This window comes from Rhineura floridana, chromosome 3, assembly GCF_030035675.1.
Source record: "Rhineura floridana isolate rRhiFlo1 chromosome 3, rRhiFlo1.hap2, whole genome shotgun sequence".
Taxonomy (NCBI): Eukaryota; Metazoa; Chordata; class Lepidosauria; order Squamata; family Rhineuridae; genus Rhineura; species Rhineura floridana.
In genome coordinates, this window is record NC_084482.1 from 61,158,555 (window position 1) to 61,181,707 (window position 23,153).

Here is a 23,153-nt window from a genome sequence, read left to right on the forward strand (position 1 = left end):
TTTCTAATTTTATACATCATATATATTAAAATTCATGCTTATGTAACAGAACTTTTTTCTCTTTTTTTAGGACATGTTTGATCCTCATGGGTGGTCTGAGGACTCTTATTACGAGGCACTAGGTATTAAGTCTAGCTTTCCTTTTGATACTGTCTTTGGTATTTGTGAATCGTCCTGGAGTTGTAGAAATTCTTTAATTGAAACTATTTATTTGTATGGTGTCTTCTAAGAAATACGTGGGAGCTTATGCCACTTCCCCCTTATCTCAATGAGAAGAAACTTCTGTGCTGGCTATGTTCTGAGAAATGTTGTTTTATTTGGAAGGGGCTTTACACTGAAAATGTTATTTTGGGAAGTGGACACACTTATGCTATCGGTACCTTCTTAAATACTGTAGTCCTGTTGATTCTCCTGACGGGAAACTCTAGCAGGAATTCAGAATTGTTTTGTGGTATTGAATCTATTGAGCGTGCTTACTGTTCTGTGGCTCTCTTTCCAGCAAAAGCACAGAAGATTGAAATGGACAAGCTGGAAAAGGCCAAGAAGGAGCGAACTAAGGTACCAGTTGATAGTTATGGAATGTAGAGAATCTACTTTTTATTAGTGCCCCTTCCACTGAACTTAATCCAACTGCTTAATTGCTCTTTCATGAACCTTATTAGTTAGATTGAGCAAATTATATAGATTACCAGTATACGTGGCTGTGCTTTTACCTCCTAAGCACTTTCCCCTTTATGTGATTTTTCTTGTCTTGAAGACATTAAATATATATTTTTAGGGAATTATCTGTGCATTCCAGGCATCCCATTCCTATCAATCATTCTAGAACAGAGCAGACGTAGGCCACATTCACACCATACATTTATTCCACTATTATTCCACTTTAAACAATCATGGTTTCCCCCAAAGAATCCTGGGAAGTGTAGTTTGTGAAGGCTACTGAGAGCTATTAGGAGACCCCTATTCCCCTCACAGAGCTACAGTTCTCAGAGTGGTTTAAGAGCCAGTTCCCACTCATGCCAGAGAATTCTGGCAACTGTAGCTTTATGACAGGAATAGGGGTCTCCTAACAACTCTCAGGACCCTTCACAAATTATTATTATTATTATTTATTACCCACCCTTCACCCAGAGGTCCCAGGGCAGGTTACAACAATTTTGAAATTACACTTCCCAGGATTCTTTGGGGAAGCCATAATTGTTTAAAGTGGAATAACAGTGGAATATATGTATGGTGTAAATATAGCCTTAACTGGGAGAGGCCTGATTTCATGCCCATTGCCCAAATAGTTAACGAGACTATTAACTCTTATATAGTATTTGAGATTTCTCTGGCAGCAAACATTCTTGCAGCTAACCTTTTTTGTCTCAGCCACTCCATTTGCCCCTTTTTTCCTACTTCCTGCACAGTAATAAGTGCATGGCTCTGTGGCTCTGTCTTCCTTCTCCCATGATCATAGACTTATAGATATGTGCTCAGACTGTGGTTTCCCTGGTTGCTAGATTACATCTGAAATGCAGACAATTCAAGTCATGCATGTAGAGACATGAATTGTAGAAGCATTTTATTAAGTTTTGCTGTGAAGGAACATGGGGTTCTAATTTTGTTATTCAAAGTGTCTTATGTGGTCAGGAAAAGACTAGGAGTTGTCCCTCAATAAATGTTTCCATCTGAACCTGGAAGTGGAGATAGTCCGCTTGTTTACTGCATACATAAATGCAAAGATTTTATTACCTCCTAGTATCTAGTCACATCTGTAACTAGATCCTTGTAGGGTTGTGACTCTGATCCTTTATAGGGTTGCATGTCTTCAACACAACCAATAAAAATGGCCTACTCATTAGCCTTTTTCCCCATGTTCCTAATTCAAACAAATATGTATCACAAACATAGGGTATAATTGCTGCCTTTTCCCCCTAGATTGAGTTTGTAACAGGCACTAAGAAAGGGACAACAAATGCTCCCTCTACAACCACCACAACAGCCAGCACAGCAGGTGGAGGTAAGTTCAACATCTTGACTTTGCATTTCAATTGTATCTTAACTCTGGAATTTATCCATACTATAGGGAGCCATGCAATCTTCCTCATTTGTCCCTCCCTTTTGGCATTTCAAGAGGGAGGAAATAAACTGACAGTTGCAGTTGGCAGCTGAAAAGTTTGCATCAAAAAATTCAGATCCTTCAGTAAAGGAAAACATTATTTGGCAAACAGAAAACCTGGATTCTGCAACCTAAATAAATTGTGCAAATTGAACAGGATTATGAAAATTAAAAACAAGTGTCTTATGTAATTCTGGCTACAGGATTTGAGCATTCTTACCAACTTAAGAGAGCAGTGTTCCTTCTGTAACTGTAAACTTGTGCAGTGGAAGCAAGGTAAATTGCTTTCAATCAATGGTTTAAATCAGCAAGAAAAAGGCCAATTTAAATCAGGTTTTCCACTGATAGTTCTTCCTGTGTTTCCTAAACAATGGTGCCAATTTGAGCTCTAAACATCCTTGCATACATTTTGCATACTTTCTTTTTAAAAAACCTATATGGAGAATATCTTTAAAATATTCCCATATAGGATCTTTCTTACAAACGGAACCGAAGACAGCTTGCAAGGTTAACAGCAGAATACTATTTACTCAGAAGTCCATCTCCTTGAGTTTATTGGCTTTCTTTCAATTAAGTGGGCATAGGATTGCTGTCCAAGCATGGGAATCTAAGAACCTGTGGACAGCAGAAGTTTGTCTTCCATTCTTTCTACTTTCTGCTTCACTTGACCCTCACAAAAAAATAACAAGGAAAACTGAAGTGTCAGAACAGGGCTGACTGTTACTGGGAAGAACAGAGCAGTTTATTTTCATTGGGTCACAGTGAAATGCCTATTTTTGGTAGGTTACTTGTAAATACTCATATCTGAGAAATGATCAGATTAGTTCTTCATTTGTGTAGAAAAGCCTCATTTATCTCAATGTATCGGGAGAAGGCATTGGCTCCATATAGAGATTAACTATAGGACTAACACAGCCTTGAAAGCCCCCAAAAGTTACTAGCCTGCAAAAAGATTACTAACCTGCTGAGTGCTGGCAGAGGGACTGAGCGCTACATTTCTATGCTGGGTGCAGAAAAGGGATGGAAAACGTTCAGTGACATATGAAAGATTTAGAGATTTTTGAAATATTAAATCAGCTCAAAACTGATTCTACCTCAGATGCTTCCAGGCATTCAGAACAAGACAAATTGATAATGCAGGCTATAGGATTTTGGTAGGGCTCGTTTCCATGGAAATTTCTTTGGTATTGGTTAGCGAGCTGTATGTTTTATATTTCCATTTTATTCTAAGCTGCCTTTAGGCTATTTTGAAAAGGTGGGGTGTCGGTAAATATATGTAATTTTTGTGGGGTTTTCCATACCTTTAGACTACCTTCTGTCATAATCTGTATGCTCTCTTGGTAAAGCCCCTCTGGAGCTGTCCCACTTTAGAGGAATAGGAGGGGAAATCCTTCCCTTTACCCCTAGACATAATAACCTTCCACTAATAGGGAATTACTGGTATGAAGGAATCATTGAAACGAGTGCATTCTGCTATTAGTAATTCTGAATTGGGACAGTCCTACGAAGGCTGTAAAACATGCTTTTTGTACCATGTAAATAGGCTCTGTCAGCATGGAATGGCTGGAAACCTCATCACTTAATAGTAGCTCTTCAAGAAATCAAAACAAAAAGTGTCTAATCTGGCCAGAGCAGTTGAAAGTAATGCTTTCTTATTAAATATGCAGATGCACAGAAGAGGAAAAGCAAGTGGGATTCCGCCATACCTGTGACAACAATAGCTCAACCCACCATTCTCACTACCACTGCAACACTCCCGGCTGTTGTAACCGTTACGACCAGTGCAAGTGGCTCCAAAACAACAGTGATCTCTGCAGTTGGCACCATAGTGAAAAAAGCAAAGCAGTGAAAAGTACAGGGAAAAGACTGACTGAAGCACCACCTTTGGAAGTAAAGGGGGATATTCTCCTTCTGGTGCAAAAATAAGACAATTTAAAAATGGACACAAGAGGAGGAGCTGGCTGTGCATATTCATAACAAGGATCTATGCGAGAAGTAGTTCTCTATCTTCATTGGCGGAGCTGTCCCTTACAGTATCGTGTGCAATGAAATGTCAGTGTGTAAATGTTAGTCCATTAAATGCACTGTATTATAATTGTGGCTATGTTAGCATCTTTAAACTCTGTGAAATGAAAACATAAGCAAAGAGAAAACAGAAATCAGTTGTATCCTGAACCAATCAATGCTGAGCAATTTTTACTTGCTCTTGCTTGTTATCTCTTTGCCTCCAGGGAATTGTAGGCAAAAATGCCTTATTCAGTTTCCCTGCAGACAATTATAAGAGAATAAAGGGTCAGTTGTATATAGGCTCAGTTTAATGTAAGACATCATATAGTCTTATGTGGGTTGTCCCTATGTAACCCAGTTAGTTTCAGAGATCTGGAGCTTGAAAGCCTGGACATCTGAAACAATGAAAATCAACACTGAAAATTATGCCTAGCTTCTGAAAACCCTCCTGCAGAATTTGGACTCTGCTGGGGAGAAGGAGCTTGTGAAACAGAAGAGAGCAGCAAATAAAGTTTCTGTTGATGAAACTTTGTGCCAGGGCTCTTTTACCACTTTAGTATCAGCGTGCGTGATAGTGACATAGGTACTAAACTACATAATAGTAGTAAAGCTTCTGTTTTCACCAGTGTAATAATAGAGATGCTGTCAATTTGTATAAGCTCTTACCTGTGTAATTGAACACCTTGGAATATAAAAACATTTTTTTAGAAACATGTCATGCTTTATTGCTAGTGTTTCATCTGCTTTCCATTCTAGTTGGTGAGGCGAGAATGCAGAATGTGGGGGGAGCACCAGGGTTAATTACTCAAGACAGAGTCAAATATTCATACATTCATTTCTATCAACATTGCTGACTAAACTTCTAGAAATTGAACATAAGAGCCCTGCTGGATTGAGACCAAAGGTGTATCTAGTCGAGCGTTCTGTTCCCACAATAGCTAACCAGACCTGTGGGGAAGGCCACAAGCAAGTCATGAGAACAATAGCATTCTCCTGCTCATGGTCTCCGGAAACTACTTCCAGTACTGCAGATAATATAACCATCATGACCAGAAACCATTAATATCCTTATGCTGCATTAATTGGTCTAAAATCTCCTATTAAAGGTGTTCAAGTTGGAGGCCATCTATTGCTTTTTGCAGTGTCACCTGAAAATATAAAATCTCCCACCAGAGATTGCTCTGGAGGGGAAACAATCTAATACTTACTGACAATGAAGTAGCTATTTCTGGCTTTTTATCTAGTAAATTAAATAAATTAAGCAGTACCTTAGTTTATAATAGCTACAGATGGGGGGGTTGTAAATAAAAAGACAAATGCTTTAATATCTGATAATAACTTTACTTTCTGTATCGGTTGGACAGGTCTGAAAAAGGAAGCCTATGGACTGGTTATTTACATAATCAGAAATAGGCTGTTTCAAACAATAATCCAGTTTAATGTCAGCAAGTTGACTAATCATGACCTTAAACAGACTTTGAACCAGGGTTCCTCATTTCAGGTGTAATTGGGAAGTCTGGTTTTAACTGCTTGAAAGGGATTGGTGTAAAAGATGAGACCTGAAAGCAGAAAAAGGATGATGCATGCTGGGAACTGATCACTGCAATGTGCTCTAAGGTGAGGCTATGCACACAAAGAAACTTAAATGGATCAGAATTCAACCTCTCAGTCTTTTTATGCACCATCTTGTTTCTATCTCAGTGCAGTTAGTCCACAAAAAGACTATCTTGTTTCTATTCAGGGCCAGTTCAAGCTGCTGGTTTGAACCTATGTAGGATCTAGGGCTTTATAACTGCAAGCTTCTCCCCCGTGTATGTTAACATCAACTAAATGTCTTTGAAAATTAGATCTATGTGTTGTTGGCACAGAGTCTTCTTACTAGTGGAGCCTGTTATGGAATGAGCTCCCTGGGTATGTCTACCAGTGTCCAGCCCTGCAGATTTTTTCAGAAGTTTGTAAATCCCCTGTCTCAAAATCCTTTCAAACTGTCCCTTTGGTTGCAATCCTATGCATATTTGCCTTGGAGTAAGTCACAGCAGCTCTTGCTTCCAAGCAAATATGCATAAAGGTGGCCAAGTCAGTCTTTGTTGCTGTTAGTTCTCTGTATTAACTTAGCTGCTCCTTGACTTGGGGTGGAGTTGAATTGTTTTTTTAATACTTGGTGTTGTTATATTGCTTTTGTAAATTGCTTTGAACTCAAGAAGAAAGCTTGTCATAATTCTTCAAAAAAATACGGGTCAACATTCTCACCTCTGCTTATCAAACCAAGTGAAAATAAAAGGTATGAAGGTTTTTTTTAAAGTGAAGTATCAAAAGGGCATGCTCTGGATTGCTTCCTGTTCCCCACCCCTCTTCTGAAAAATGATGTTTGTGAGAGATCATTCTGCTGAGCTTTATCATATATCCTGGCAACTCACTCACTCCCCTCAAAATGACTCAGAACTGCTGCTGCTTCCGAGTCTCCCAGGGAAGTTTTATAATCTGACAAAGTCACTCAAAGTAGTTCATTTCCAAACTGTGTAATCCCTTGTGGGCAAGCCCTCTCAGGCCAGACCCTACTTGAAACTGCTGTGATGTGCCTGAATATGAAAAATTGGAGTGATTTAGTTGTGTGAACAGCATAAGTTGAGAGAAGGAATACTCTTGGAAGACACAATGGCAACTACTGAGCAGTGGCTTCTGCATCCCTAGGACACCCTGCTCATGGCAGTTGCTGTTTGTGTCCTCCTGTGGTTATTCATAAAAGCATTACACCCTAGTCCCCCATACCACACTGCAGCTGAGCCCCGGGCTCATGCTGGGAGGAAGGGCGGGATATAAATCAAATAAATATATAAAATAATTGTATATTGTGCTTCAGCAGTCACTTTCTATGGGTGGACTTTGCTAATCTTGATGCCATGCTCTCAGTGACAAAGGAAGAAGAATATTCCTCCTTTCCTAGGAGGCATGTTCGAAGCCTAGGGAATGGCTATTGCTGAGGAGGGCACATGCTTTGCATGCAAAAGGGTCTAAGCTCCATCTCTGGCATCTCAGATACTGGTGGGAAATACCCTGTTTGAAACCCTGCAGAGCTGCTGCCAGTCAGCGTTGATAGTACTGAGCTAGACAAACCAACGGTCTGACTTGGTGCAATTTCTGATGATCCTACATTCCTATTATTTGTAGCAAAGACGCATCAATATATACCAAAGGAACCACCTCTCCCTACTGCAGGCTGTTCCTAACATGTATTACGTGTCTACTTCAAACTAGTGTCTGGATGGTCTTATTTCCTCTAGAAACAACACTCCTCCTGGACATGCTGGAACAGCTCTTCGAGCACTACTGCTCTCAAAACTACACTGTGGAAGCAGAAGCAGCAAGACACACCCATAGCCTCTAGGTTCACCATTTTGGGCTTTAAGGTACAGTCAGTGCCTCTTTGAGCTTACCCAGATGACAAGTTCAGAGCCTGCCCTACTATTTCTTAACCTTTTGTAAGGGTTCCTCTCTTCCCTCTTTTTTGAGTATTGTGTGGTCTCACCCAGTTGTTCCAGTGAAGCAAAGGGAGTCATGTGGCCTGCAAAAAGGGGGATTTGCCTGGGAGTTTTAAGTGATTAGTCTTGAGGCAATGTGTGGAGAAGAGTCTTGCCAGGTTTGCCTCATCGATAAGGCCATCTGAAGGCCCAAAGTCAAGTCAAGACATCCTGTGAGGCGTGAAACTGCTAAAAGGCTTCTCTCTATATAGTAGTCAGTTGGGGATCCTCTTGGAAAAGTTAGTTCCTGGACTTAGGATCTTGAAAGGGCTCAGGGAACAAGCTGTTGCTCATTGATGTCATTGGCACTATTCAACCAATGCCTGTGATTTGTGCAGCTGCATATCAGAAAAACCCAAATTCCATTAGCCCCTCTAGCTGGGGAAAAGATTGTGGTTTCCCAGTAATAAAGCAATTTTAGTGGTGGGATAATACAATTGTCACAAATGTAGCAAAAACGGCACATAACTACAAACTGATCGTCTGGAAAGGCTTTTAGGTTAAGTGTATCTTGGCTCTGAGAAAGCCACTCTCCACATGTTTAAAGGCATTTTCTCTTATATGTCTCTGCATATCATGCAGTGGGATCCCGTCACTAAGAAAAACAAGCTATGGGACTAACTGGCTCAGCTTAAACCACCTGTGAAATACATCACGTGTCCAGTATGGTACCATAAAGAGAGTTTCCTAACCTACTGTTGTTAGAACTGCATACAAAAAACTGACCCATAGTACTTTAAAGATCAGAATGACTTTGAGAAAAAAGCAGCTAGAAACACTGCTACACAAGCATGTCTGCAAATTTCAAGAAATATATATATGTATCTGAGCAACTGGAGATGGAAAAGCAGTGGAGACAGTGAATGTCATCCCCCCCCTGCCTCCAGCCACCTCTCTGCTCCACTTTTCCTCCAGGTAGTGTTTAAATATTGGTCTGGAACCTGGTGAGGATAGAAGTGGCAAGTCACAGATGTTTCATGAGGAAGAGTTATGCGTTCACATACGCCTCCATTATATATCAGACAAATGTTACACATAGCTGTGCTATATATTTGACTCTTGATCCAACTGATCACCTTTTTTGATGATTTTACCAGAAGATGTAATGTAAGAACAACTCCTGTAAGAGTAATGGTTGCCTATTTTAGATCCATCCATGCCAGAATATCTGCAGTAAATGGTAATCCCTGATTGCACCGTCCCTCTTCCAAGACGGCTGCACCTGACAAACGTGTGTTGGTACATCAGACCAGCTAAGAACATAAGGAACTTGCAAAGGTACTTTCAAAACAAAATAACACAACACCTTTTGCAGGGAGGAAAAAATATTGCACACAATGCTTATTCCCTTTTTATTAGTGGAACGGAGGCTAAAAAGCAGCTATTCGCTCAAATCTGTGAGAGATCCATGATTTTACTTATTCTATTTTATATAAATTCTCCACTTTCAATAAAATATTTTCGAGAATTCAACGTATGCCAATAAACAGTGAAGCACATGATGCAATTGCGTGTTTCAGCAGCAGCTGAAGACACTAAAGTTACTAAGGGTGGAATCTAACATAGCACTATGTGAACATTCTGTCACTGCCAGGATTTCTGTTTGAGCCGTGGAACATTCTCCCCTCCACCCATGTGCCACCTAATCTGGAGCAGATTTGAGGAGGATGTGGGGCACGCATGGGGGGGTGGGGAGTCCCATAGTGCAGGTGGAAATTCTTGCACTGATGGGACGTGTTAGTAGAATACCGTCCTAAGGGTACAATCCTATACACACTTTTGAAGTTGTCTTGGTCCTAAGCTACAATGATCAGATTGCCATGGCTATCCCTAGAGAAAGGATGTCCTAAAATAAGGGGGTACCAATTTCTTTCCCATCCCACCCCCAGTGGGTTAAAAGCTGCTGGGAGAATAGTGGTGGAAAATTAATAGAGAAGAAAGAATTAAGATGCCTCTTCTCTCACCCCCACCCCATATCCCCCTGGATATTGCAACCTAAGTGGTTGATTCAGGTGGGGGAAAAAAACTTCAGCCCAAGAATTATATGTAATTAACATTAGGTAGTTTGATTTTTTGACTGCTGTCCCCTAAGGGCAGGGATCTTTTCATATGTGCACATGGAATCATGAACACCAGCGATGCTCATGTAGGCTAGCACATCAACAGAGATTTATTTCCTTCAATGTAATATCTAACAAAGGTTCTCAAGAAATCCATTATGTTAAAAGTTACTTATACAATTAATGTTGGAGTTTCTGTTTCTGTATTCTGGTCTTGTGCATAGCTGTTTTCTATAGCTGTGATTCCTAAAAAGTCTTATTAAAGACAGGACCTTGCAGGAAGATTTTGTATTTCCTCATGGCCGTTCTGTTGCTATTTCACCTCTAAGTCCTTACAATGCCTGCTGCTCATCCGCAAGACTCTTTCTTCCACTAGGTAAGTCCATGGCCACAGTGAGGTTCAAACGGAAGCTTTCCAGATCCTGTGGGATCTGCTTTGTTTTTTCCTAGAACCCCAAGATAGGAATGGAGGCAGGGAAGAGAGAAATTCATTTCAATTCACATTTAAAGGCAAACTTACCTAACTTACTCTAAAACATTGTGTGAACTGAAATAGCCATCCTTCAAAATTTGCTCCCAATTTTGCAATGCAGTTCTCCAGTCAAGTAATGTGTACACAAATGCATATACTCCAGGGTAATATGTGTTTTATAACATGTTACATATTGGCAACAATAACATACAAAATGTGCTATGTTAGGGGAAATGGTTTTGCCAAAATGTGTACATGAGGCAAAATTTCTCACAAACGTGTATTTTAGGAGAAATGTGCACTAAAATGCTGATGAATTTTCAAACGTGGAAATGAGAGCTGAAGACTGGACAAGAGAGAAACAGAAATTAACAGACTGATCCAAGGTCCACCGGCTGAAGCCAAGTGGCTTTGACAGAGGGGTGGACATACATTTAGGATTAAGGAAGAGGGCACCTCTGAGTTTATCCCAGGCCCAGTACTGAGCTTGCTGTCCTTTTGCACAAAAATCTATTCCTGGTTTTCCCACACACAAGTTTTCTTCATGTCATTTCAGCAGCCTAATTTGTGGGGGTGAAGAGTTGTTGCTATTGTCAAACATTCTAGAGTTACAAATTCTTGCTGATTTATGGCAAATTACCCAGAGATCTACCAGTAGATGCCGACCTACATTCTGCTCACTCTCGTGGTTTAAAGCCTGTAATGCTGTGGAACAACTTGGGAGCAGTTTGAAGTGTGAAATGTAACTACATGTTCTTCTGTCCTATCCACAGGGAATATATAGCTTGGAGCTGTGAGCATACTGATGAAATAAAGGCCTAGTTAGAAAGCCTTTATGCTTTGAAATTATGAGGGACGTGTTAGTAGCTGGAAAAAGTACAAAGAGACCTCTGTTCCTGAACTCTTGCCCATGGTTGCATCTTTGTTTACACATCACAAATTAGCCCCAGGTGGCCTCTTATTAGGGCAAGTCACAGGACAGACATAGATGACCATAGACATCTCATGGCTTAGCACTTGAAGAGCCAGTTACCTATTGCACAAGCAGGGTTGTGCTTTCAGTTACCAGGATGTTAGTGCTATTAGGCTTATAAGAAGCTGTGATTTTTAGTCTGGGGGGTACTAAATCCAGAGATGGGGGAGTCCAGTTGTTCTTTTGCCTATTTGAGGCACAAACAGAGGATGCCGGTCATTAAGCTTTTGTCTGACAGCAAAGGAAATAGAAAGTTGGAGCTTGCTGATATTGCAGGCACTTCAGTGACCTTTCCTCAGGGGGCTGCTCCGGCTCAAATACCAAAAGACAATACTATCTTGGCTTCCACAGCATAGGAAGTTTGGAGGGAAAAGATCCAAAGAGACAGAAAACTGGGTTGGGAAAGGGACTTCAAAACAATCCAGCAAGATCTCTTTTGGCAACAGAGAGAAGTGTGTAGACAAAATACCAGAGGACGGTAGTGAATTGCCTTGTGGCACCATAAAGCTTATCAGATTTGTTTTCCTTCCCTTGCTATCAAACAATCCTTTTTGCAAATCTTAGTGGCAGACGTACAGCTGGGTTGGGCTCTGTCTCAGCTCCCAGCGTCAACCTCTTTTCCTGTGGGTGGGAATATTTTTTTGTTAAGAAAGCATGTTTGGGAAGAAGGGAGTGCAGGCTTGGCTGCCCGAGCTGTTCTTGCCCATACAGGTGTGCATAACTCACAGGCATGCCAGACAGACCTGAGTCACGGATAGCCCCCCCCCTGCCGGGTGCACACCTGAGCTAAAATAAAACTGTCTCTGCCGACTTCACTTGCCTGAGAGCTGTTCCCATTGCTGCTACGCAACTCCTCCATATGCCCCTGGTGAAAAAGCCAGCCAAAGGGTGCTATCAAAAGCCAAAGCAGCAGTAAAAAGAGGGGAAAAGTTGGAAGTCAACGCTTGATCAGAAGGGACCAGGAGCCCTGCAGAGGTATGTCACATTCACCAGCTCTTCTTCCTTCCTGAGGATTTCAGCTTGGCATCTAAAACTGGAGGGGGAGGGGGAGGGGGAGCAGGGGAGAGTCAAGAAAAACCAGCTCTTGGAAATGGCAATGGAGCAGTGCAGTCCTCTCCCCTCTCACACACACACACCCTCTACAACTCTTGCCTCTGGAGGAATTTCTTGGCTTGGTGTGTGGGTGATTGCTATTTGGATTGTTGCACAGGATTTGGACTTTGAACTGGACCCAGCGCTAATGAGGTTTGTGGAATTAATTCATGTCTGTTCTCAACCACTGAACTTCCTTTATTTTTATTTTTGCCTATCGATTAACTAGGGGGGAAAGTTAAACGAAGCGTAGGGCTTCCCACCCAGGTAGGCACTGGGCAAACTAAGGCATTTTGGGTTCATGTGTGCTTTTGAACATTGTAATGTGCTTTCTCTCCTCTTTGAGCTGCTTGAACCTGGCACAAGTTCTTGATCGGCCAGTTTGATGTTGCAGAGTTGGGCAAATGTTGTCCTTCTTCCTGGAGATTTGTCTGTTTAAACAAGCAACCGAACAAAAAGCTGTACTGTATCTGTAATTCATTCACACACGCTACCAGTACTGGTATGCAACTTGCATTATGAAATCATGGACAATTTCTAGAGTCTCCAAAGATCTGCTGTTTTCCTACACTCCACCAGAGAAAGGAGACATGTTCCTGGAAGAGAGGGTTAACATTTTTTTCTGGCAAGCATCCTATGCTTTTGCACAGCAGGCAGGCATTCAGTTGGTGGAGCATATCCTAGCATGACAGTGCAGTGATTGAATTACCTGTCATGCAACTATTAAATTTGTTAAAAGCACAGGAGCACTTCTAAGGGCATGGGGACTCTCCTGAAAGATGGAAGCCGTGTTTTTTTAAAATCAATCATTTATCAAATTTAGGATGATAGAACACATACTCAAGCTTCCTATCTACATAGGAGTTAATATTTCAGAATGTTTAAACTGTGTTGTGATGTGATGGGAATGCTACTTAATTGAAAATGAAATATTTGTCCTGATTACAAATGTCGATGTAGCGTGTCTAACAAAGGCAGGCAAATGAGAGATGGAGTAAGGCAGGCAAGCAATGTGTATGAGAAGGTTTTAAGAAGGACTGTCTGAATGTGGGATATAGTTTAACACAGGACAAGTAGCAAGTGTGATAGAATGACAAGGGAAAAGAGATTATATGTGGTGGGTGGGTGACAAAATAGGAGAGTGGATGTCAGAAAATGGATTACAGAAAGCATAATTCAAAGGTTTGTCCATGCTTCACTGAAGCTCAGTCCCATTGACTTTTGTTCAGTGCTAAGGCTCAGCACTGGCACATGTAAAGCAGCAATACAAAGAGTGCCTCTGAGCATGTGCACAGAATCATAGACTTGGAAGGGATTCTGGAGGTCATCCAGTCCAACCCTCTGCCTTAATGCAGGATCTGCAATGAATCGCAGTGTCCCTGACAGATGGGCATCCACCCTCTGCTTAAATACCTCCAGTGAAGGAGGGGCCACCACCTCATGAGGCAGACTGCTCTTACCATTAGGAAACGTCCCCCAACGTTTAGCCAAAATCTGCTTCCCTGCCGTTTCCAACTGTTTGTTTTAGTCCTGCCTTCTGGAGCAACAGAGAACAAGTCTGCTCCAGAATGCCTTCTCCTTTGCCACTGGGCCAGCCACAACATTTTAGGACTAGGGAGTCTGGCTTCCAGGCTGGAGAACCATTTTAGATCTCCAGAGAGTGCAGGTAATAGTCCAACCAGGTTCAAATGCTTGCTCCTGGTTACTGTGTTAGATTTTGATTTTTGTTAAAGGCAAATAAGCACTATTTTATTTTTACTGAAGCAAAGCATTTGTGCCTTTTCTATTTATTTATTTATTTATATACCGCCCCATAGCCGAAGCTCTCTGGGCGGTTTACAGTACCTAAAAACACATATACAAATTTAAAACACATCTTTTAAAAACAATTTAAAACACAATTTAAACATTTAAAACAATTTAAAAACACATGCTAAAATTCTATGCATATTATCTACTGTAGCCCATTTAGTTTTTAACAGCAGAGTTTTAGGAATACAAGAGATGAGAGAACAGCCTTCTCCTCTCCCTAAATGGCAGCTACATTCCAGGCAGGACTAAATCCCAACACCTCCCTCAGTACGTTAGCCATAGGTCAGTTTTGGCTGCTAATGCAGCATGTCCCCTGATATGGGACCCTGTGTGCCCACAACCAAACATATATACACCACTGCAAAATGCTTTCAAACCAATGTGTACTCGTTGACTTCATTTATGATAGGAAGGCTAGTCATGGGAGCTATCAGATGGACAGAACATTCAATGGAATCTTGCATGTACTGGTGCTACAGGGCAGGGCATGCGCCAAGGAAATAAAATGGTCACTGTGGAAAAGGAACAAAGATAATAGAGTTATGTAGAACTAAACCCTCAGGTGTTCAGGTTTTCTGTTGTGTCTATTATAGATGTAAAAAGAAAGAGGTTTGCCTATTAAGTATCCCTCATTGTGCAGGAAGTTGGTTTCCCTTTTTATCACGATTTCCTGCCATCCATTGTTGGCAGTATAAGGCACTGCCTGTTCATGCTTCCTCAAGCATGCTGGGCTTTGCCAAATGTGCCATGTGTAGCTAACTGATGGGGCGAGGCTGAAGCACAGAATTCCTCCTGAAAGAGATTGAGCCATGGAGAAGGAACAGGAATTTAGTAAAAAGATTGCAACAGCTCAAAATAATAGACAGTGTGTACCTAGCAGAACCCTAACAATGGAAACAGAAGACAGAGATTTAGAACACAAGAACATAAGAAGAGCCTGCTGGATCAGGCCAGTGGCCCATCTAGTCCAGCATCCTGTTCTCACAGTGGCCAACCAGGTGTCTGGGGGAAGCCCGCAAGCAGGACCCGAGTGCAAGAACACTCTCCCCTCCTGAGGCTTCCGGCAACTGGTTTTCAGAAGCATGCTGCCTCTGACTAGGGTGGCACAGCACAGCCATCATGGCTAGTAGCCATTGATAGCCCTGTCCTCCATGAATTTGTCTAATCTTCTTTTAAAGCCGTCCAAGCTGGTGGCCATTACTGCATCTTGTGGGAACAAATTCCATAGTTTAACTATGCGCTGAGTAAAGAAGTACTTCCTTTTGTCTGTCCTGAATCTTCCAACATTCAGCTTCTTTGAATGTCCACGAGTTCTAGTATTATGAGAGAGGGAGAAGAACTTTTCTCTATCCACTTTCTCAATGCCATGCATAATTTTATACACTTCTATCATGTCTCCTCTGACCCGCCTTTTCTCTAAACTAAAAAGCCCCAAATACTGCAACCTTTCCTCGTAAGGGAGTCGCTCCATCCCCTTGATCATTTGCTCCAGATTAATGTATTTTCAGTGCACAAGGAGCTTTTATCACTTGCATCAAAGACTACTTGTCTCATTCCTGGCCTATGCTATTTCCTCAGTGCTTCAAATGTATACAATGCTCTGGCGCAATACAGCTAATGCTGTTGTAGTTCTGTTTCGGGTGGGGGTATAAATGAATGTTTGTACAGAGTTCCTTGCATGGGGGCACTTTTCCCTGCAAGGAACTCCCTGGGATGTGCCAACATCCTCCTGCCATGCAGCCCCATTGAGAAGGATGGCAGAGGGTGGTAGTATCATATCTATTAACTGTACCTATTCTCTCATTATGCGTACTAATTACTATTGTGTGCTTACATTATACCTAACACTGGAGCCTAGAATTCCCATCAGCCCCAGCCAGCACAGCCAATGGTCAGGGATGATGGGAGTTGTAGTCCAAAGCAACTGGAGGGCACCAAGTTGGAAGTTGGGGGAGACTGTTTGGCATGTATCTACTCTATTGACAAAAGCTTATGCTGCTTCTTTAGTGTCAGTTCAAACTATTTTACAAATATAGGTTAAGATTTTAACTTCTGCCAAATGGAAATCAGAATTGGTTTCCTGGAATAATTGACACTCCTTAAGTATTGGACACCTCTGGTTTCCTCCATCGGCTGTTTTCCTTACTGACTGTAGCTGGTATGGTTTGACTTTAGTACAGTAGATGAAGCTCTTTTTATGTGTACAGATGAAGCCAACTGAACCCTGAGTTTTGAGTTAGGGTCATTCTGATACGTCTGCTTTGCAATATATGCAAATGATGGTTAGCGAGTGATGAATGGTGTGATGATGGCCAGGAATGGTTTTCCATTTGTTCAGGACAGATCTATTTGAGAAATGTGGCATTTTGGGTTAATGTGTATGATGTGAAGTTACTGAAAAGATGCCTAAGTATGTGTAACTGAACTGAATGCGTGTTCTTTCCCTACTGTCCTTGCCTCCATCTTTATCCCCTCCCTTTGTTGCCTCTCCAGTGTTGTAAGCTCTTCAGGGCAGGGGGCTGTCTTTTTGTTTTTATTCTGTAAAGGAGCATGTTTCCATAAAAATAAATACGAAGATAATCAACCATTCCTCAGCAGTAATGTTCTCTGCCTAGCCCTACAGGAAACCTGAAGGCTTATACCAGGACCAAGTCGATAATCTGCAAATTGCATCTGTTATCTGAAAATTCAGGCCCTCTTCCACTTCCTGCATGCTCCATCTGCCACTTGTAGCTTGTGGAACCTGTGTCCCTCCGACTCTGTTTGACTGCAGCTTGTATCGTCCCTGACCACTGTCCATGCTGACTGGGACTGATGGGAGTTGGAGTCCAGATGGCCACAGGATCTCCACTGCCTTTTTAAGGGGATGCTGAGTAAGGGCTGAGCTTCTACTGTAGTCAAACAACACATTTTTGTGTGGTGAGGAACTAAGTTTGTAAAGATTTTATGTCATTAATGAGAGGCCTCCCCCCCCCTTTAATCTTGCGGGGAGGTAATAACCAGGAACCAGCTTATTCATAATGACCCTGCCACAAATTATGCAATATACCATTTGGGCTATCTAAGATAGAATCCTGTGGTTCCTACTGTATTCCAACTTTCCAAGTTGCCTCAGTTTTTTTAAAAAAAGAAAAGAGAACTAGTTCCAAGCTCTTATGCTCTGCTTTTGGCTCTGTTCCCACCTCCACTCCTCCTTTCATTCATGCCTTCTGCTTTGCTCTCTGGATCCTGCAACAATCCTTCTGTCTCTATCTTTCAAGCTTTAAGCTGATTTCTTCTACAAAGCCTTTTCTGGGTCGTTATAACTTCTCTCTCCCACCCCCACCCCCCCACTCCGCTGCAAGACTTCCTCCTGCTGGTTAACATTCCTCTTGTCCTCTGAATCAAGCTCTGCCCTTTTTCTCACCTTTGCTATGATGCTTACATTTTATGCTCTCTACAGAGGTGTTTGGTCTTCAAAGGTTATTTAAAAAGTGTCAAATAGATGAGCAAATGCATCTACCTTCTGCCTATTGCGCTTCCACTGGCATGTCCAAAGTGGATTTGTGCAAGGCGGGAAGGTGAGGGGGGGGGGAACAGGCTGTCTCTCTCTCTGTTTCTCTGTTTTGTATGGTATCTGTGTGTGCAGAATTGGCTGTGCGAAATTAAAGGCATAAAGGTTGAAGAACACAGCCAGAGAATGTGTAGGCAGTTTCTGCTCAAGGCTTAGAAAACAACTCAGCCTTTGGCAAGGCTTTTTATGGATAGATGACAAGACAACTACACTCACCACAGTTTCCTGTCCCTCTAGATAAGCCCCATTCCATTATCCTAGCCCCACATTTCATCCCCCACCATCCTCTTCATTCCCCAGGGTCCTACAAATACCTGAGCATTTCCTCCACTGTTGTCTGCAAAACAAATTGGAACAAACATTTCAAATTTTGCAAAGAACAAAAATGCAACTGGATCAACCCATACAGGTTCATAAAGATTCAGCCCAGTGGCCACCACCTGGAGAAAGCTCATGCAGAAAGGTGAACAACTCAGGAATGAGCTAGATGTGGAAAATCCATGATGAAATGATACCTCACCCATAACACGCCTACCTCACACACACACACACACACACACACACACACACACACACACACACACACAACACACACACACACACAACACACATACACACACTCTAAAGCTCATATCATTTGGGGGGGAGAAGTTAAAGTCAGGGAAGTGGGTGGCATGGGGGCAATAACTGGCCACAATGTTTGGCTCCTTCTATGTTCAAGTGATGCCACAGGGTTGGATACATTTCCCAAGATGTGCATAGGTAAGTGCTACTGTTTTGGTTTCAGAGAGGGAAAGCCAAATACGCATGCTGATGCCTTTTATTGGCCCAATGTCTGTTGGTGTTAACATGCAATCTTCCACATCACAAAACATCTGCCTTTGCATTCTACTTGAGAAACAGCTTTCTTTAACCCTGAAAGCTTGCTTATTCTTCCACCAACTATCAAAGGGGGAGGGGAATCTTATCTATTTCGCCCTTGTAATTTTTTACTTATTTACTGAGATGTATTGCCTTTCCATCCACAAGATTTTGTTGTCTGAAACTGACAGAGTTAGGAAGAAGATTGTGAGCATTATATCAAGACTCAAGAAACAGCATCCAGTTGTCAGACCACTGCCCTTTCTACAGACCAAAGTGTTTAGAGAGCTTGAATTCTGTCGACACTCTGCTCTCTACCTGAGCTGTCAGGGATGAAGAGAGAGATGTGTGGCCCTTGAGAAAACAGAATTTGGGGGAGGTGTGTGCAAAAACTATTGTTGTCCAGCAGCCTAACAAAGCCACCACAGAGACAGAAGCAGCCCAAAGACAGACAGAGAGGGGAGGGGAGAGGAGGGGTGCAAACACACTGAGCCCTTTCATATCTTCTGGGATTTGGGTATAACAAAAGAGCTGTTGTATCATTTGCTTGTTGTAGCACTGGCTGCAGAGCACAAGGAAGAGTTCATCTTCCAGTAAAATGTACATTTAAGGGCTGTCATCAAGAGACAAAAGCCTAAACACCCTGGATGAAGAGACTGGAAAAGACCCTCCTGCATGAACAAGCATGGGGGTGGGGAGACAGGAGAAGGCACTCTTTATTTCTTTTCCCTCTGACTTTAAGTTCCCTTTCCACTCAGTGTCTTAGAGCCTTGTGTCACACAGCACAGGTTACACAGAAATAGTAATGTTTATATTCATTTGTTGGTTGCATTTTTAAATCACTCTTCCACCACATGGAGCTCACGGTGATTTACAATAATATTAAAACAACTATACATAATCAATTAAAATACATATATAAAAATACCTCAGAACAGCGGTTCTCAAACTTTCTCCTGGCCATAGACCACTTTAAAATTGCTGATGGTGTTGGCGGACCACTGAATTATTTTTCTGCCTGTTGTAGCAGTTGCAATGCTCCATGCTAGATGCTGTATGATTTTAATTGTATTTTTACTGCTTCTTCTATTTCTTATATATTGTACATATTGTATTCCATGGAATTCAAATTGCAATACAATAAGCAAAGAAGAAATAAAAATACAATTAAAAATCAATATGAATATTTAATGCGACGGATGGGCCGTCTCCAACCATAAATCCACAGATGCATCACAGACCACCTGAACAAAGCTGGGGACTGCAAGTGGTCCACAGACTGCAGCTTGAGACCCCTGCTTTAGAGAAGCCTCCAGTGAGCTACATAATGGAATCTCAGAATCCCCAATATACAGTTGGGTACTAAACGCCATCATCCCTCAAAAGCTTGGGGAAACAAGTAGTTCTTCAACTGACGCTTGACCGTTAAAAGCAAGGACAGACAGAGTTCCAAGGGGATGGAGTTCCACAGTCAGGATGCTGTCACAGAAGGCCCTGTACTCTGTCCCCAAACAACAAACATTAGCATGGCCAGGGACTGAAACATTAATTTCACAGAATTTTTATCTAATGATGTCACAGACATCTGCATATAAACACTTTCTCACTTGAGCATAGCACAGCATAATATGAAGCTGCCTTTTTAGACAACACTGGTCCAACCAGCTCAGTACTGTATACCCTAAATAGAGGCAGCTCTCTCCAGGGTTTCACTCAGGAGTCTTTCCAAGCCCTATCTGGAGATGCCAGGGACTGAATTTGGGACTCTGCATACAAAGAATGTGCTCTGCTACTGAGTTACGGTCACTGCCTCCTAGGCAGTGGTGTTCTTTCTTCAACTACAGAAAGAGTGCCGACAGGAAGCAACCTGTACTTTGGACTCTTGCAAATGTTTCACCCTGATCTCCTGGAACAGTGAAAGTTGTTAGGAAAAGCTACATTTCTGGTATTTCATTGTTCTCTAATCTCACTTTCTTATAATGGCCCAGTGCGGTCGGGTGGGGCAGGGGCTCCCAAACCTTTTCATAGTGTCCTTAAAACAAACAAACAAACAAAAACAAATGGTTCAGCCAGGAGTGGGGGAACTGGAGAAACTGCTGTGGGCACCACATACACAAATTAATTTTCCCCTCCCCAGATATACCCACCCTTGGAATTGCCTTCTGTCTCATGCCATAATTATGCTTCAACGAAACCTTATATTGGCTGTAATAGAAGGCTTCTTTCAAGGCTGCCCATTTGCTACCGGGCCAAGTTCAAGGTTCTAGTTTTGGTGTACAAAGCCCTGTACAGCTTGGGACCACGATCACTGTGCTCTGCAGGTGAGGGCCTGCAGGTTCGTTCTGCACAATATAGGAAACGGACCTTTAGTGTGGCGGCACCTACCCTGTGGAATTCCCTCCCCTTGAATATTAGGCAGGCGCCATCTCTGCTATCTTTTCGGCACCTTTTGAAGACTTTCCTCTTGCAATAAGCCTTTTGTGACTTATCCCAGTCTGTGTCTGTGTTAGAATTGCTTTTAATATGTTTTCTTTAATAATATGTTTTTAACCTTTTTTTTGTTTTTAAAGATGTTTTTAAAGCTTTTTTTTAAAAAATTAACATTGTTTTGTTTTAATGTATTTTAAGGTCTTTTATGATGTTTTAAAGTGTTTTTAGCGTTTCTGTTTGCCGCCCTGGGCTCCTACTGGGAGGAAGGGTGGGATATAAATAAATAAATAAAAAGGCTAATTTCAGTGGGGAGAAGGGCAGGGCAAATGGGCACTGAGGGCATCAGGAAAGGCCTCTATGGTTTGGCGACTGATGGTTTATATTAAGTAAAAAGAATGAGTTCTTTGTCATGTGTTAATTCTGCCTGTAATATAAGGTAAGGAATGTCAAGATTTTAAAGCTGCTGATCAATTGCAAGCAAGTAGCCAAAGCTTATGTTGATGAGGGGAAAAAACTTGGTAGTATCCATCTGACCTTACAAGCATGTGTACTATGGTAGTGGCAAGCAATTTCCTGTAACAAGTCTGAGAGTTTTCTTCTTATCCAGTCTTTAGAACAAATCTACAGCCTGACAAAACATTATTCATAATTCATTAGTATGTGAAATTACTGTGCAGGTTTGGTCAGACTGTGTACAAACAATGGAAGTGCTACAAAACCCTGCAAAATATGTAGATCCAGAGATCATAGCGAGACCCAAAAAAGCATGCATACTCACACACAATGATAATTCTTTTATATAGCATTCAAGTTTCTGAAAAGTATCAGACTGTACAAAGCCTGCGGCTGTGTGTGGACTTGTACATGACTCTCTGCTGCTCCAATGTCAGATGGACACCAATGCACAATTAAGGGCTCCTCCAGATTACTTGTTCATTCAGCAATTATCCTGATTTGCTTGCATAAAGGTTATGTGGTGGTTCTACTATGTTCAGTCTTTATCGAGCATTTGTTCTGTTTTGTTTATCGGGTGGTTATAAGACAATGAGCATATTTATTTATTTATTTATTACATTTAGATACCGCCCCATGGCCAAAGCTCTCTGGGTGGTTTACAAAAATTAAAAACATTGAACATTAAAAACAAATATACAATTTTTAAAAAACCATACAAAGTTTAAAACCATGAAGCACAGATAAAACCAGGTAAAAGACCTGGGGTCAGAGCTCAGCACATGCTGTTAGAATGCCTGGGAGAAAAGGAAAGTCTTGATCTGGTGCCGAAAAGATAACAATGTTGGTGCCAGGCGAACTTCATCAGGGAGACCATTCCATAATTTGGGGAATTATGGGCCACTGAAAAGGCCCTTTCCCTTGTTGCCATCCTCCAAGCTTCCCTTGGAATAGGCACCCGATGGAGGGCCTTTGATGTTAAGCGTAGTGTGCGGGTGGGTTCATGTCGGGAGAGGTGTTTTGTCAGGTATTGTGGTCCCAAGCCGTGTAAGGCTTTATAGGTTAAAACCAGCACCTTGAATCGGGCTCGGAAACATATAGGCAGCCAATGCAAGTGGGCCAGAATCGGTGTTATATGTTCGAACTGTCTGGTCCCTGTTACCAATCTGGCCGCTGCATTTTGTACAAGCTGCAGTTTCTGAACTGTCTTCAAAGGCAGCCCCACCTACAGCGCATATATCCTGCATTCATCCTGATTTGCTTGCGGAGTGTTCACACATCTTCCCATTAATCATTCATTCATTCATCTCACACTTCACAATGCATTTCCCCTTGACTTTCCAAACCACAAAGTCTGTTTCTTTTTTAAAGTGAATTTATTGTGCTAGGGCGACAGAGCACTTTAACCTATTTTAACTGCACAAACCTAAATTTATGGTATGCACTTGAATCCCTCCTGCAAGAAAGTGACAGTCTGAAGGCACCCTGAGCAGATTACTGGAAAACACAGCTCTCAGTTACATAACCCAATATTACAGGCATCTGCCGTTGAGGGGCAATGCCTTCATATGCCATTGTATGGGCTGGTTTTGGATTTTACTCAGTGGAATGACATTTAAGCCATCACTATGATTAGCACTGGAACATGATGTGGTGAATGCCACACAAAGTACTGTATATAAATATTACCCCTCAAGGTAATCTTACAGAGAGCCATTGTCCTGAAGAATGTACAGCTTAAGAAGGAGAGATTGTTACACACCACACACTCAAGCTTGCAACAATTCTGTTGCATGGCAGTACAAACATTTATTCAGCTAT

The 23,153-nt window shown here is 41.8% G+C and overlaps 2 protein-coding genes across 10 annotated transcripts in view; both read left to right on the forward strand.

Annotated features, from left to right (window-relative positions):
- SAP30BP (SAP30 binding protein) overlaps positions 1 to 4,821 on the forward strand; it is a 52,399-nt gene extending 47,578 nt beyond the window's left edge. For both annotated transcript variants that reach the window (XM_061616184.1, XM_061616183.1), the window contains 4 exons: positions 71 to 122; positions 500 to 558; positions 1,921 to 2,002; positions 3,769 to 4,821. In XM_061616184.1, the coding sequence (XP_061472168.1) occupies positions 71 to 122; positions 500 to 558; positions 1,921 to 2,002; positions 3,769 to 3,950 (375 nt within the window). In that variant the 3' untranslated portion in view covers positions 3,951 to 4,821. The remainder of the gene's footprint in view (positions 1 to 70; positions 123 to 499; positions 559 to 1,920; positions 2,003 to 3,768) is intronic.
- Positions 4,822 to 11,160: 6,339 nt separating this feature from the next.
- The window catches only part of ITGB4 (integrin subunit beta 4), a 99,726-nt gene continuing 87,733 nt past the window's right edge, over positions 11,161 to 23,153 (forward strand). For 4 of the 8 annotated variants that reach the window (XM_061616187.1, XM_061616189.1, XM_061616188.1 and 1 more), the window contains exon 1: positions 12,211 to 12,376. In XM_061616187.1, the coding sequence (XP_061472171.1) occupies positions 12,222 to 12,376 (155 nt within the window). In that variant the 5' untranslated portion in view covers positions 12,211 to 12,221. Of the gene's footprint in view, positions 12,107 to 12,210; positions 12,377 to 23,153 lie in introns of those variants that run through there. The other 4 variants (XM_061616191.1, XM_061616193.1, XM_061616190.1 and 1 more) reach the window with 3 other exon arrangements.